The sequence below is a fragment of the Monodelphis domestica genome, chromosome 1 (genome assembly GCF_027887165.1).
Source record: "Monodelphis domestica isolate mMonDom1 chromosome 1, mMonDom1.pri, whole genome shotgun sequence".
In the NCBI taxonomy this organism is placed as follows: domain Eukaryota; kingdom Metazoa; phylum Chordata; class Mammalia; order Didelphimorphia; family Didelphidae; genus Monodelphis; species Monodelphis domestica.
The window spans coordinates 288,505,107-288,519,103 of NC_077227.1; the positions used below are offsets into that span (position 1 = coordinate 288,505,107).

At 34.0% G+C, this 13,997-nt stretch overlaps 1 protein-coding gene across 1 annotated transcript in view; it reads left to right on the forward strand.

The window, feature by feature from the left end:
• Positions 1 to 13,997, forward strand: part of SLC25A21 (solute carrier family 25 member 21) — a 989,784-nt gene that overhangs the window by 875,787 nt on the left and 100,000 nt on the right. The window contains exon 4 of the mRNA XM_056811006.1: positions 10,352 to 10,418. Coding sequence (XP_056666984.1) covers positions 10,352 to 10,418 — 67 coding nt within the window. The remainder of the gene's footprint in view (positions 1 to 10,351; positions 10,419 to 13,997) is intronic.

Below are 13,997 nucleotides of genomic sequence, written 5' to 3' on the forward strand. Positions count from 1 at the left end.
GCCAAAATACAAAATACAGAGCAGATAGAAGAAGATATACAAGAAAATTCTCCAAAATCTTCCAAAGGAAATAGAAACTCTCCACAAACACATGAAGAATTTGAATCAGAAAGGGCCAAAAAGATGGAAGCCCTCTGGGAGGAAAAGTGGGAAATGATGCAAAAGAAATTCACGCATCTACAAAACCAGTTTGACCAAACTGTAAAAGAAAACCAGGCTTTAAAGCAAGAACTAATAAAGCAAAGCCAAAACACCAAGAAATTAGAAGAGAACATAAAATATCTCACCGACAAGGTGATAGATCTGGAAAACAGGGGGAGAAGAGAAAATTTAAGAATAATTGGACTCCCAGAAAAGCCAGAAATAAACACCAAACTGGACATGGTGATACAAGATATAATCAAAGAAAATTGCCCAGAGATTCTAGAACAAGGGGGCAATACATCCACTGACAGAGCTCACAGAACACCTTCTACACTAAACCCCCAAAAGACAACTCCCAGGAATGTAATTGCCAAATTCCAAAGCTATCAAACAAAAGAAAAAATCCTACAGGAAGCCAGAAAAAGACAATTTAGATATAAAGGAATACCAATCAGGGTCACACAAGACCTTGCAAGTTCTACGCTGAATGATCGTAAGGCATGGAACATGATCTTCAGAAAGGCAAGAGAGCTGGGTCTCCAACCAAGAATCAGCTACCCAGCAAAACTGACTATATACTTCCAAGGGAAAGTATGGGCATTCAACAAAATAGAAGACTTCCAACTTTTTGCAAAGAAAAGACCAGAGCTCTGTGGAAAGTTTGATACCGAAAATCAAAGAGCAAGGAATACCTGAAAAGGTAAATATTAAGGAAAGGGGAAAAATGTTATCTTCTTTTACTCAAACTCTCTTCTATAAGGACTACATTTATATCAATCGATGCATACTAATATGTGGGGAAAATATAATGTATAAATAGGGGGTAAAGAAAGACCAAATAGAATAATGGTTCTCACACAAAGATTCACAGGGGAAGGGGAGGGGAAGAAAACTCCTATAAGAAGGAGAGGAAGAGAGGGGGGGGGGTTTACTTAAACCTCAATCTCAGGGAAATCAACTCTGAGAGGGAAAAACATCCAGATCCATTGGGATCTTGAATTCTATCTTACCCAACAAGGGTAAGGAGAAGGGAAAACCAAGGGGGGGAGGGGGAGAGGGAGAACAAAAAGGGAGGGAAAGAGAGGGGGGAGGGGGAGGGAAAAAAAGGGAGGGACTAAAAAGGGAAACATCAAGGGAGGGGACAAGGGGGACTGTTTCAAAGTAAATCACCGGACTAAAAGGTAGAGCCGAAGAAGAAAAGGTTAGAATTAGGGAAGGCAATCAAAATGCCAGGGAGTCCACAAATGACAATCATAACTTTGAACGTGAATGGGATGAACTCACCCATAAAACGTAGACGAATAGCTGAATGGATTAGAATCCAAAACCCTACCATATGTTGTCTTCAAGAAACACACATGAGGCGGGTTGACACCCACAAGGTCAGAATTAAAGGATGGAGTAAGACCTTCTGGGCCTCAACTGATAGAAAGAAGGCAGGAGTGGTAATCATGATATCTGATAAAGCCAATGCAAAAATAGACCTGATCAAAAGGGATAGGGAAGGTAATTATATTTTGTTAAAAGGGACTCTAGACAATGAGGAAATATCATTAATCAACATGTATGCACCAAATAATATAGCACCCAAATTTCTAATGCAGGAACTAGGAGAATTGAAGGAAGAAATAGACAATAAAACCATACTAGTGGGAGACTTCAACCAACCATTATCAAATTTAGATAAATCAAATCAAAAAATAAATAAGAAAGAGGTAAAAGAAGTGAATGAAATCTTAGAAAAATTAGAATTAATAGACATATGGAGAAAAATAAATAGGGATAAAAAGGAATACACCTTCTTCTCAGCACCACATGGCACATTCACAAAAATTGACCATACATTAGGTCACAGAAACATAGCACACAAATGCAAAAAAGCAGAAATAATGAATGCAGCCTTCTCAGATCACAAGGCAATAAAAATAATGATTAGTAATGGTACATGGAAAACCAAATCTAAAACCAATTGGAAATTAAACAATATGATACTCCAAAACCGTTTAGCTAAAGAAGAAATCATAGAAACAATTAATAATTTCATCAAGGAAAATGACAATGGCGAAACATCCTTTCAAACCTTTTGGGATGCAGCCAAAGCGGTAATCAGAGGCAAATTCATATCCCTGAAAGCTCATATTAACAAACAAGGGAGAGCAGAGATCAATCAATTGGAAATGCAATTGAAAAAACTCGAAAGCGATCAAATTAAAAACCCCCAGCAGAAAACCAAATTAGAAATCCTAAAAATTAAGGGAGAAATTAATAAAATCGAAAGTGATAGAACTATTGATTTAATAAATAAGACAAGAAGCTGGTACTTTGAAAAAACAAACAAAATAGACAAAGTACTGGTCAATCTAATTAAAAAAAGGAAGGAAGAAAAGCAAATTCACAGCATTAAAGATGAAAAGGGGGACAGCACCTCCAATGAGGAGGAAATTAAGGCAATCATTAGAAATTACTTTGCCCAATTATATGGCAATAAATACACCAATTTAGGAGAAATGGATGAATATATACAAAAATACAAACTGCCTAGACTAACAGAAGAGGAAATAGAATTCTTAAATAATCCCATATCAGAAATTGAAATCCATCAAGCCATCAAAGAACTTCCTAAGAAAAAATCCCCAGGGCCTGATGGATTCACCTGTGAATTCTATCAAACATTCAGAGAACAGTTAACCCCAATACTATACAAACTATTTGACATAATAAGCAAAGAGGGAGTTCTACCAAACTCCTTTTACGACACAAACATGGTACTGATTCCAAAACCAGGCAGGTCAAAAACAGAGAAAGAAAACTATAGACCAATCTCCCTAATGAATATAGATGCAAAAATCTTAAATAGGATACTAGCAAAAAGACTCCAGCAAGTGATCAGAAGGATCATTCACCATGATCAAGTAGGATTCATACCAGGGATGCAGGGCTGGTTCAACATTAGGAAAACCATCCACATAATTGACCACATCAACAAGCAAACTAGCAAGAACCACATGATTATCTCAATAGATGCAGAAAAAGCCTTTGATAAAATACAACACCCATTCCTATTAAAAACACTAGAAAGCATAGGAATAGAAGGGTCATTCCTAAAAATAATAAACAGTATATATCTAAAACCAACAGCTAATATCATCTGCAATGGGGATAAACTAGATGCATTCCCAATAAGATCAGGAGTGAAACAAGGATGCCCATTATCACCTCTACTATTTGACATTGTACTAGAAACACTAGCAGTAGCAATTAGAGAAGATAAAGAAATTGAAGGCATCAGAATAGGCAAGGAGGAGACCAAGTTATCACTCTTTGCGGATGACATGATGGTCTACTTAAAGAATCCTAGAGATTCAACCAAAAAGCTAATTGAAATAATCAACAACTTTAGCAAAGTTGCAGGATACAAAATAAACCCACATAAATCATCAGCTTTTCTATATATCTCCAACACAGCTCAGCAGCAAGAACTAGAAAGAGAAATCCCATTCAAAATCACCTTAGACAAAATAAAATACCTAGGAATCTATCTCCCAAGACAAACACAGGAACTATATTAACACAACTACAAAACACTCGCCACACAACTAAAACTAGACTTCAACAATTGGAAAAACATTAACTGCTCATGGATAGGACAAGCCAATATAATAAAAATGACCATCCTACCCAAACTTATTTATCTATTTAGTGCCATACCCATTGAACTACCAAAATACTTCTTCACTGATTTAGAAAAAACCATAACAAAGTTTATTTGGAAGAACAAAAGATCAAGGATATCCAGGGAAATAATGAAAAAAAACACATATGATGGGGGCCTTGCAGTCCCAGACCTCAAACTATATTACAAAGCAGCAGTCATCAAAACAATTTGGTACTGGCTAAGAAACAGAAAGGAAGATCAGTGGAATAGACTGGGTGAAAACGACCTCAGCAAGACAGTATACGATAAACCCAAAGATCCCAACTTTTGGGACAAAAATCCACTATTCGATAAAAACTGCTGGGAAAATTGGAAGACAGTGTGGGAGAGACTAGGAATAGATCAACACCTCGCACCCTACACCAAGATAAATTCAAAATGGGTGAGTGACTTAAACATAAAGAAGGAAACCATAAGTAAATTGGGTAAACACAGAATAGTATACATGTCAGACCTTTGGGAGGGGAAAGGCTTTAAAACCAAGCAAGATATAGAAAGAATCACAAAATGTAAAATAAATAATTTTGACTACATCAAACTAAAAAGCTTTTGTACAAACAAAACCAATATAACTAAAATCAGAAGGGAAACAACAAATTGGGAAAAAATCTTCATAGAAACCTCTGACAAAGGTTTAAGTACTCATATTTATAATGAGCTAAATCAACTGTACAAAAAATCAAGCCATTCTCCAATTGATAAATGGGCAAGGGAAATGGATAGGCAGTTCTCAGATAAAGAAATCAAAACTATTAACAAGCACATGAAGAAGTGTTCTACATCTCTTATAATCAGAGAGATGCAAATCAAAACAACTCTGAGGTATCACCTCACACCTAGCAGATTGGCTAACATAACAGCAAAGGAAAGTAATGAATGTTGGAGGGGATGTGGCAAAGTAGGGACATTAATTCATTGCTGGTGGAGTTGTGAACTGATCCAACCATTCTGGAGGGCAATTTGGAACTATGCCCAAAGGGCGACAAAAGAATATCTACCCTTTGACCCAGCCATAGCACTGCTGGGTCTGTACCCCAAAGAGATAATGGACACAAAGACTTGTACAAAAATATTCATAGCTGTGCTCTTTGTGGTGGCCCCAAACTGGAAAACGAAGGGATGCCCATCAATTGGGGAATGGCTGAACAAACTGTGGTATATGTTGGTGATGGAATACTATTGTGCTCAAAGGAATAATAAAGTGGAGAAGTTCCATGGAGACTGGAACAACCTCCAGGAAGTGATGCAGAGCGAGAGGAGCAGAACCAGGAGAACATTGTACACAGAGACTAATACACTGTGGTATAATCGAACGTAATGGACTTCTCCATTAGGGGCGGTGTAATGTCCCTGAACAACTTTCAGGGATCCAGGAGAAAAAAAACACCATTCATAAGCAAAGGATAAACTATGGGAGTGGAAACACCGAGAAAAAGCAACTGCCTGAATACAGAGGTTGAGGGGACATGACAGAGGATAGACTTTAAATGAACACTCTAATGCAAATACTATCAACAAAGCAATGGGTTCAAATCAAGAAAACATCTAATGCCCAGTGGACTTACGCGTCGGCTATGGGGGGTGGGGGGGAGGAAAAGAAAATGATCTATGTCTTTAACGAATAATGCTTGGAAATGATCAAATAAAATATATTAAAAAAAAACAGACAGAAAGAGACAAAAACAATTTAGTGGGGAGAACTTCCACATCCCAGTGTCCTAGACCCCTAGATATAGCAGGATCTGGGTAAATGGTATATATTTGGCACATATAAGGAAACTATTTGGTTATCCATTTAGTATTAAAAGCATTGAAGTTAGACTCAGGTAAATATTACATTCAAGTTCCTCATTTCTATTTTTACTGGCTTTGTGGCCTTGGATAACCAATTTAACCAATGAGTGAATTTCTGTCTAAAACAGGGATAATAATATATGTATCTCCTATCTCTCTTGACTGTTTTAGGATCAAACAAAATAATTTAATAAATGTGTAAAGTGTTTTATAAATTATGAAGTACTATACAAATGTTAAATATTTAGATCACCTTTTATTGTAAATAAAAGCAATCAGCACCAGAAAGATTTAAAGAGTATACACTGAGTGAGTTTTGTAATTTCATTCTGGATTATCCTTTTATGTTTGGTAATATATTCCTATTAATAGCAACATTTAGAAAAACCAAGCTTATATGAACTTTTCAAAGTCAAAATGAAAGTACAACAAATATGTGATACTTGAAAACTCAGATTTCTCAGTTAAAGAAGTAGAAACAATTACAATTAATAAATTCATTGAAGAAAATGACAATGATGAGACATCATTTCAAAATCTATGGGATGCAGCCAAAGCAGAACTCAGGGGGAAATTCATATCCTTGAGTTCATATATTAACAAATTAGAGAGCAGAGATCAATGAACTGGGCATGCAAATTAAAAAAAAAACTAGAAAGTGAACAAATTAAAAATCCTCAGATGAAGAATAAATTAGAGATCCTAAAAATCAAAGGAGAAATTAACAAAATTGTAAGTCAAATAACTATTGATTTAATAAGACTAGAAGTTGGTACTTTGAAAAAAAAACAAATAAAATAAACAAAGCCAATCTAATTAACAAAAGGAAAGAAGAAAACCGAATTGACAGTATCCAAGATGAAAAGGGAAACCTCACCTTGAATGAAGAGGAAATTAAGGCAATCAATAAAAATTATTATGTCCAATTATATGGCAATAAATATGACAATCTGGTTAATATGGATGAATATTTAGAAAAATATAAATTGCCTAGACTAACAAAGGAAGAAATAGACTACCTAAACAACCCCATATCAAAAAATAAATTGAACAATCCATCAAAGAACTCCCGAAGAAAAAATCACCAGGTCCAGATGGATTCACTAATGAATTCTATCAAACATTCAAAGAACAAGTAATCCCAATATTATACAAACTATCTGAAAAAATAAGCAAAGGAGTTCTACCAAATTCCTTTTATGACACAAATATGGTACCGATTCCAAAGCCAGGCAGGTCAAAAACAGAGAAAGAAAACTATAGACCAATCTCCTTAATGAATATAGATACAAAAATCTTAAATAGGATACTAGCAAAAAGACTCCAGCAAGTGATCACGAGGGTTATTCACTATGACCACATAGGATTCATACCAGGAATGCAAGGATGGTTCAATATTAGGAAAACCATCTTCATAATTGACCATATTAACAAGCAAACTGACAAAAATGACATGATTATCTCAATAGATGCAGAAAAAGCCTTTGACAAAATATACCACTCATTCCTATTGAAAACACTAGAAAGCATAGGAATAGAAGGGCCTTTCCTAAAAATAATAAACAGTATATACCTAAAACCATCAGCAAACATCATCTGCAATGGGGACAAACTAGAAGCCTTCCCAATAAGATCAGGAGTGAAACAAAGATGCCCATTATCACCTGTATTATTTAATATTGTACTAGAAACACTAGCTGTAGCAATCAGAAAAGAAAAAGAAATTGAAGGTATTAAAATTGGCAATGAGGAAACCAAGCTATCTACTCTTTGCAGATGATATTATGGTCTACTTAAAGAACCTCAGAGAATCAACCAAAAGGCTAATCAAAATAATCAACAACTTTAACAAAGTCACAGGATACAAAATAAACCCACATAACTCATCAGCATTTCTATATATCTCCAACACATCTCAGCAGCAAGAATTAGAAAGAGTAATTCCATTTAAAGTCACACTAGACAATATAAAATACTTAGGAATCTATCTGCCAGGACAAACACAGGAACTATATGAAAATAACTACAAAACACTCCTCACACAATTAAAACTAAATCTAAACAATTGGGGGGAAAAAACTGCTTGTGGGTAGGATGAGCTAACATAATAAAAATGACAATCCTACCCAAAATAATTTACTTATTTAGTGCCATACCCATTGAACTACAAAAAACCTTCCTTACTGAATTAGAAAAAAAAACATAACAAAGTTCATTTGGAAGAACAAAAGATCAAGAATATCCAGGGAAATCATGAAAAAAAATGTGAAGGAAGGAGACCTTGCAGTTTCAGATCTCAAATTACATGATAAAGCAGTGGTCATCAAAACAATATGGTACTGACTAGGAGACATAAAGGAGGATCAGTGGAATCGACTTCAGGTAAGTGACTATTTGATAAAAACTGCTGGGGAAACTGGACGACAGTATAGGAGAGATTAGGTTTGGATCAATGTCTCATACCCTACACCAAGATAAATTCATAATGGGTGAATGACTTGAATATAAAGAAGGAAACTATAAGCAAAATAGGTGAACACAAAATAGTATACATATCAGATCTTTAGGAAAGGAAAGACTTTAAAACCAAGCAAGAGCTAGACAAAATCACAAAATGTAAAATCAATACTTTTGATGACATCAAATTAAAAAGTTTTTCTCCAAACAAAACCAATGCACCCAAAATTAGAAGGAAAGCAAGAAATTGGGAAACAATTTTCATAACAAAAACCTCTGACAAAGGTCTAATTACTCCAATTCATAAGGAGCTAAATCGATTGTACAAAAAATCAAGCCATTCTCCCATAGATAAATGGGCAAGAGACATGAATAGGCAATTTTCAGTTAAAGAAATCAAAACTATTAATAAGCACATGAAAAGTGTTCTAAATCTCTTATAATCATAGAGGTGCAAATCAAAACAACTCTAAGGTATCACCTCACACCTAGCATATTGGCTAACATGACAGCAATGGAAAGTCATGAATGCTGGAGGGGATGTGGCAAAGTCAGGACATGAATGCATTGTTGGTGGAGTTGTGAATTAATCCAACCATTCTGGAGGGTAATTTGGAACTATGCCCAAAGGGTGAAAAAAGACTGCCCTTTGATCCAGCCATAGCACTGCTGGGTTTGTACCCCAAAGAGATAATAAGAAAAAGGATTTGTATAAGAATATTCATAGTTGCTCTCTTTGTGGTGGCAAAATATTGGAAAATGAGGGGATGCCCTCCAATTGGGGAATAGCTGAACAAATTGTGGTATAAGTTGGTGATGAAACACTATTGTGCTCAAAGGAATAATAAAATGGAGGATTTCCATGGGAACTGGAATGACCTCCTGGAACTGATGCAGAGAGAGAGGAGCAGAACCAGTAAAACATTGTACACAGGGAGTGATACACTGTGGTACAATCAAATGTAATGGATTTCTCCATTAGTGGCAATGCAGTGATCCTGAACAACTTGGAGGGATCTAAGAGGAAAAAAAACACTGTCCACATTCAGAGGAAAAACTGGGAGTAGAAACACAGAAGAAAAACAATTGCTTGAATACATGGGTCAAGGGGATATGGTTGGGGATATAGACTCTAAATGAACATCCTAATGGAAACACCAACAAGATGGAAATAGATTCTGACCAAAGACACATGTAATACCCAATGAAATTGTGCGTTGACTGTGGGAAGGGTGGAAGGGAGGAAAGAGGGAAATAATGTGATTCTTGTAATCAAGGAATAATGTTCTAAATTGACTAGATAAATCAATTAATAAAAAAGAAACTCAGATTTCTCAGTTTTGAAATAATCTTATAAACTAACCATTAATTTAGCAATTATAAAAGCCCATTATTTTAGTTAGTTAATGCTATAAATCAACCTTAATGTATAGCAGGTGTCCCCAAATATGGCCACCACTTTGACCCTTCTCATCATGAATCTCCTCAACTTATAGAAGAGCTTAAAAGCAGCTGTTCCCTTCTCCCCCCATTAGTAATTCAAACCAATACCATAATACCTCACCTTATAATCACTATGAGTAATGAATATACAACTTTGAGAATTTTTGAAAGTGGATATTCATCATGTAAAAGTTAAGATTTTCTGAAGCTACATTTCTCCTAGTCATAAAACTACAACAAATTCATTTAGTTGCTTTTAATGAAAATGAAACTTAGGACTTTATACCTGTGCATAATTCATTGTAGTTTAGTAGAAAAAGCCCTTTATTTACAATCAAGAGTATTTAGGATCAAATTTAATATCACTCATTTGTGGACTGTTTCATCTTGGTGGAGTCACTCAATTATTCCTATAAAATAAGTTATTTAGATTAGATTATCAGTACTAGTTTTAAAACTGTGTTCCTATGAATTCATTGTACATCTTAGAAAAGAGAAGCAAGAATATCTTCTTCACTGCTAATGCAGGATTTTAGAAATATTGTGTCAATCAGATTTTACTGGTGAGAAGTTTTCAAGTTTGTTGTCACATTCATTATCTTAATAGTATTATGATGCTGATAAAGGAAGGATTCATAGCATTTTCACTTCACAACTAATATGAAGGAGACTTCATTATTAATGATTATAATCTGAATATTTGGAAATGATTTAAAGAACTTTTGTAAACAAAGGCAAAATTACCCTTTTAATAGTGCTTTTATGTATATCTAATCAAAATTTTTTCATCTCTGGCAGGCTTTTTGGCTTTTACAAAGGAATTCTCCCACCCATCTTAGTGGAAACACCAAAAAGAGCAGTAAAGGTAAGCAATATATATACCTTCCCCTTGGGAAAAAAAGTCTTACAATAATAGGGACAGTTATGTCATCAGAAGATTTTATATTATTTCTCAAAATTATAAGTACAGGTTATTAAAGTAAATAGAATTACTTTTAAGGTTCTAAAATTGCTATCATTGAAAATCTGTGATAGACCTTGAATTTCAATTCCTCTCTCTCAAGTATATTTAGCAGATTCCAGATTATTTTTCAAATGCTTTTTTTTAAATAAGTAGCAATGTAAGGCAGTAGTTTAGATAATAGATTTCTCAATATTACCTTTGACTAATTTTACTCCCAACACACCTCTCTACCATGTATCCCTTGGACTAAATTTGAATTATACCTTCCAACTATTTCTCCCAAGTCAATTGGCATTTGGTAAATACTTACTAGGTGTTAAACATTGTGTTAAATTCTGGGAACACTAAGGTTTTGTGACAGAAATGATACTAATTATCCACAACATGAAACAAAATATATGAAATAGGTTATTGTTTGCTTCAGCAGTATTTTGTTTCACATTTGAGAATTTGTCTACCAATTTTAATGATCCTCAAATATTCACTGTTGAAAAAAAAAACATTTCTTTAATACCAATAATTTAAATGATGCCAAATGGCTGCAAATCATGAAACACTATGATCTTGGAAGAATCAGATTTAAAAATTCTTCAAAAGCAATGGGAAGACACATTTCCCCCCTAACTTTCCCTTATGAATTTTACTACTACTACTATTGAGAACCATACCATGTCCTCAGTCACCCACGCTCATGGCTATCATGCCATACTTAGTGCCTCATTTTTGCTCATTCTTCATATTTAATTCATTGCAAAATCTTGTCATTTGTGCCACTACAACTCTCATATACACCCCCCTTACCTTGTTACATTTTTATAAAGAAGCCCATTGGATTTATATAAGAGCTAAAAGGAATTGTTTAGTATTAGGGAAAGAACCAACATTATTAATCATCTAAAAAGGAACATTACATAATTATGTAACTGTTTGCAGGAAAAGCCTTTGACCAAAAATAGCAGTCATTTATGCTAAAAATACCAAAAAGCATAGGTGTGATGGGATCTAGTTTCCTCATATGTTAAAAAAAAGCATATAATAAAAACCAAAACCTAGTATTATTTGTAATTCAGAAATACTAGTAATTTGCCAATAATTATATGGGACATTTCTTCTTACTACTATTTTACATAATTATAAAAATGTTTGGGAGAGCAATAGGACAACAGAAAGAAAAAAGGTATAAATATCTGCAAAGAGGAGGTAAAATTCTTCCTATTTGTAGATGACATGATAGTTTCTCTAGAAAACCCAAGAATAAATCTAGAAATAAATTGGAGAAAACAGCTTCACTAAAGAATAAAACATAAATCCACAAATACAATCAACATTTTTTTTGGAACTAAAAAAATGATTGATGGATGGATAAACAAGCATTTTTAAGTGCTAGTTGCATGTCAAGCACTATGCTAGATGTTTGGAATAAAAAATGTCTTTCCCATAATAAAGTGAGATTAGTCCAGAAGGCTTAACATCCATAATGTACGTGAATATTTGGACAAAGCCAATTTGGAAACTGTTTTTTCTGGCGATGTGTATTTTTTGTGAGAGATTTCTTTATTGTTCTACAGATGTGTTGAGGGGAAGAGAAAGCAATGAGTAGGAGGGAGAGATAATGAATATTGCAAAAATAAAATTTTTAAAATAATGAGAAAAAAGATGGAATGAGAGGTGAAAATGACATAAAAGAAATAAAATATCTCAAGAAAAGAATTGGAAGAATAATAAATACCTCTGAATATAAAGTGGTAAATCCTATACAAACAATAAGTCTGAATGATTCTGAGTCTGAACGCAGATCAAATCATACTTTTTTAAACTTTCTTTTTCTTGGGTTTTCTTTTAAAACATGACTAATAAGAAATTATGTTTTCCATGACTGCACTAGTTCAATGTATATTCAGTTGCTTGCCTTCTAAATGAGAAGGAAGGAGAAAGGAGTAGAAATGTTAACTCAAAATAAAATGAATGTTAAAATTATTTTTACATCCATTTGGGAAAAATAAAATATTAAATTAAAGAGAATATTGACTTATGATCATAAATTTAGAACCACAAAGAACCTCAGAGGCTATCTAGTCCAACTCTCTCATTTTAAATATGAAGAAATTGATTCCTAGTGAGTTTAAGTGGTTAAGGTTAATAATTTTCTGAGTCCTTTTTTTAATCCAAAACTTCTGTTTTGAATATGTTTTTTGGCGCAGGTAAAAAGTAGGATGATCAATAGAAATAGATAATGAAGTAAAGTATGGCTGGAATGCCTTCAACGATGGGCCAAGAATTGTACTCATTAATCAAGTTAGCAGGCCCCAAGGCAGAATTTCCAAGGATGAAATAATTAAAATTAAAAATTTCCATAACATGATCCTTAGTGGCAAGGAGGCTAGTGAGATATGGCTGGCAATTAGCATGGCTGGGACCTGATTGAAATAGTAGGCCAAGTGAAGCACTCACGAATCAGTACAACTAAGTCATAGGGGGAGGGGGAAATTCTGGTAATGAAAGGGTTAAAAATCTCCTGGGCACAGTCACTGCCACTGATATCAAAGAGGCTAGAAAGAAGGGGTTGGGGATGAAATGATGTATATCTAAAGCCTATGTGAAACAATAGGATAATAGATGAAAATGAAAATTAGAATCCGGAACACAACTTACTATGTATCAGATAGGTCCCCCAAAATCATTCTCTAAAATGCAGCACAAAGCAAAAGAGAAAATCTTAAATAGCAAGAGATAAATTAGGGAAATACATTATGCTTAAGTAAGCCATTGTTAATATTAAACATAAATACACCAAATTGCATAGAATCTAAATTCATAAAAGAAAAATTAATGGAATTAAAAAAAAACAGTAACATGATAATAGTAGGAAACTTTAATATCCCTTTCTAATACTTAGAGAAGTCTAACAGAAAAATCAATGCAATAGAAAATACAGAACTGAACAAGATGTTGGAGAATCTAGAGCTAAAAGATTTGTGGTATCTTCTAAATGAGTTCTCCCTCCCTTTTCCCCTTCCTCCTTCCTTCCTTCCCTTTCTTCCTTCTCTCTGTCTCTGTCTCTCTCTGTCTCTTTCTTTTTCTGTCTCTCTGTCTCTGCACATTTGTCTCTCTCTGTTTCTGACTTTCTGTCTGTCTGTCTCTCCCATTCATATAATATATGTATATGCATATTTATTTATATGTATATACAAACATGTATACTTGACATATAGATGTCTATAAGTGTGTATATTTCTCAACAAAATGAGTCACTTTCCTTTACAACTACATATCACATTGGAGCACAAAAAATTGCAAATATATACAAAACCCTGAAATACTAAACACAAAAAGATTGAGATCTAAATAAAGTCTTATTAATACAATCCTAAATAAATAAGTGGGCAAAGAACAAAGAATTGAAACTATAAATAGCATTAAATACATTGATAATACATATCAAAATTTCTGGAATGCAACTAACATAGTCTTCGACGTGGG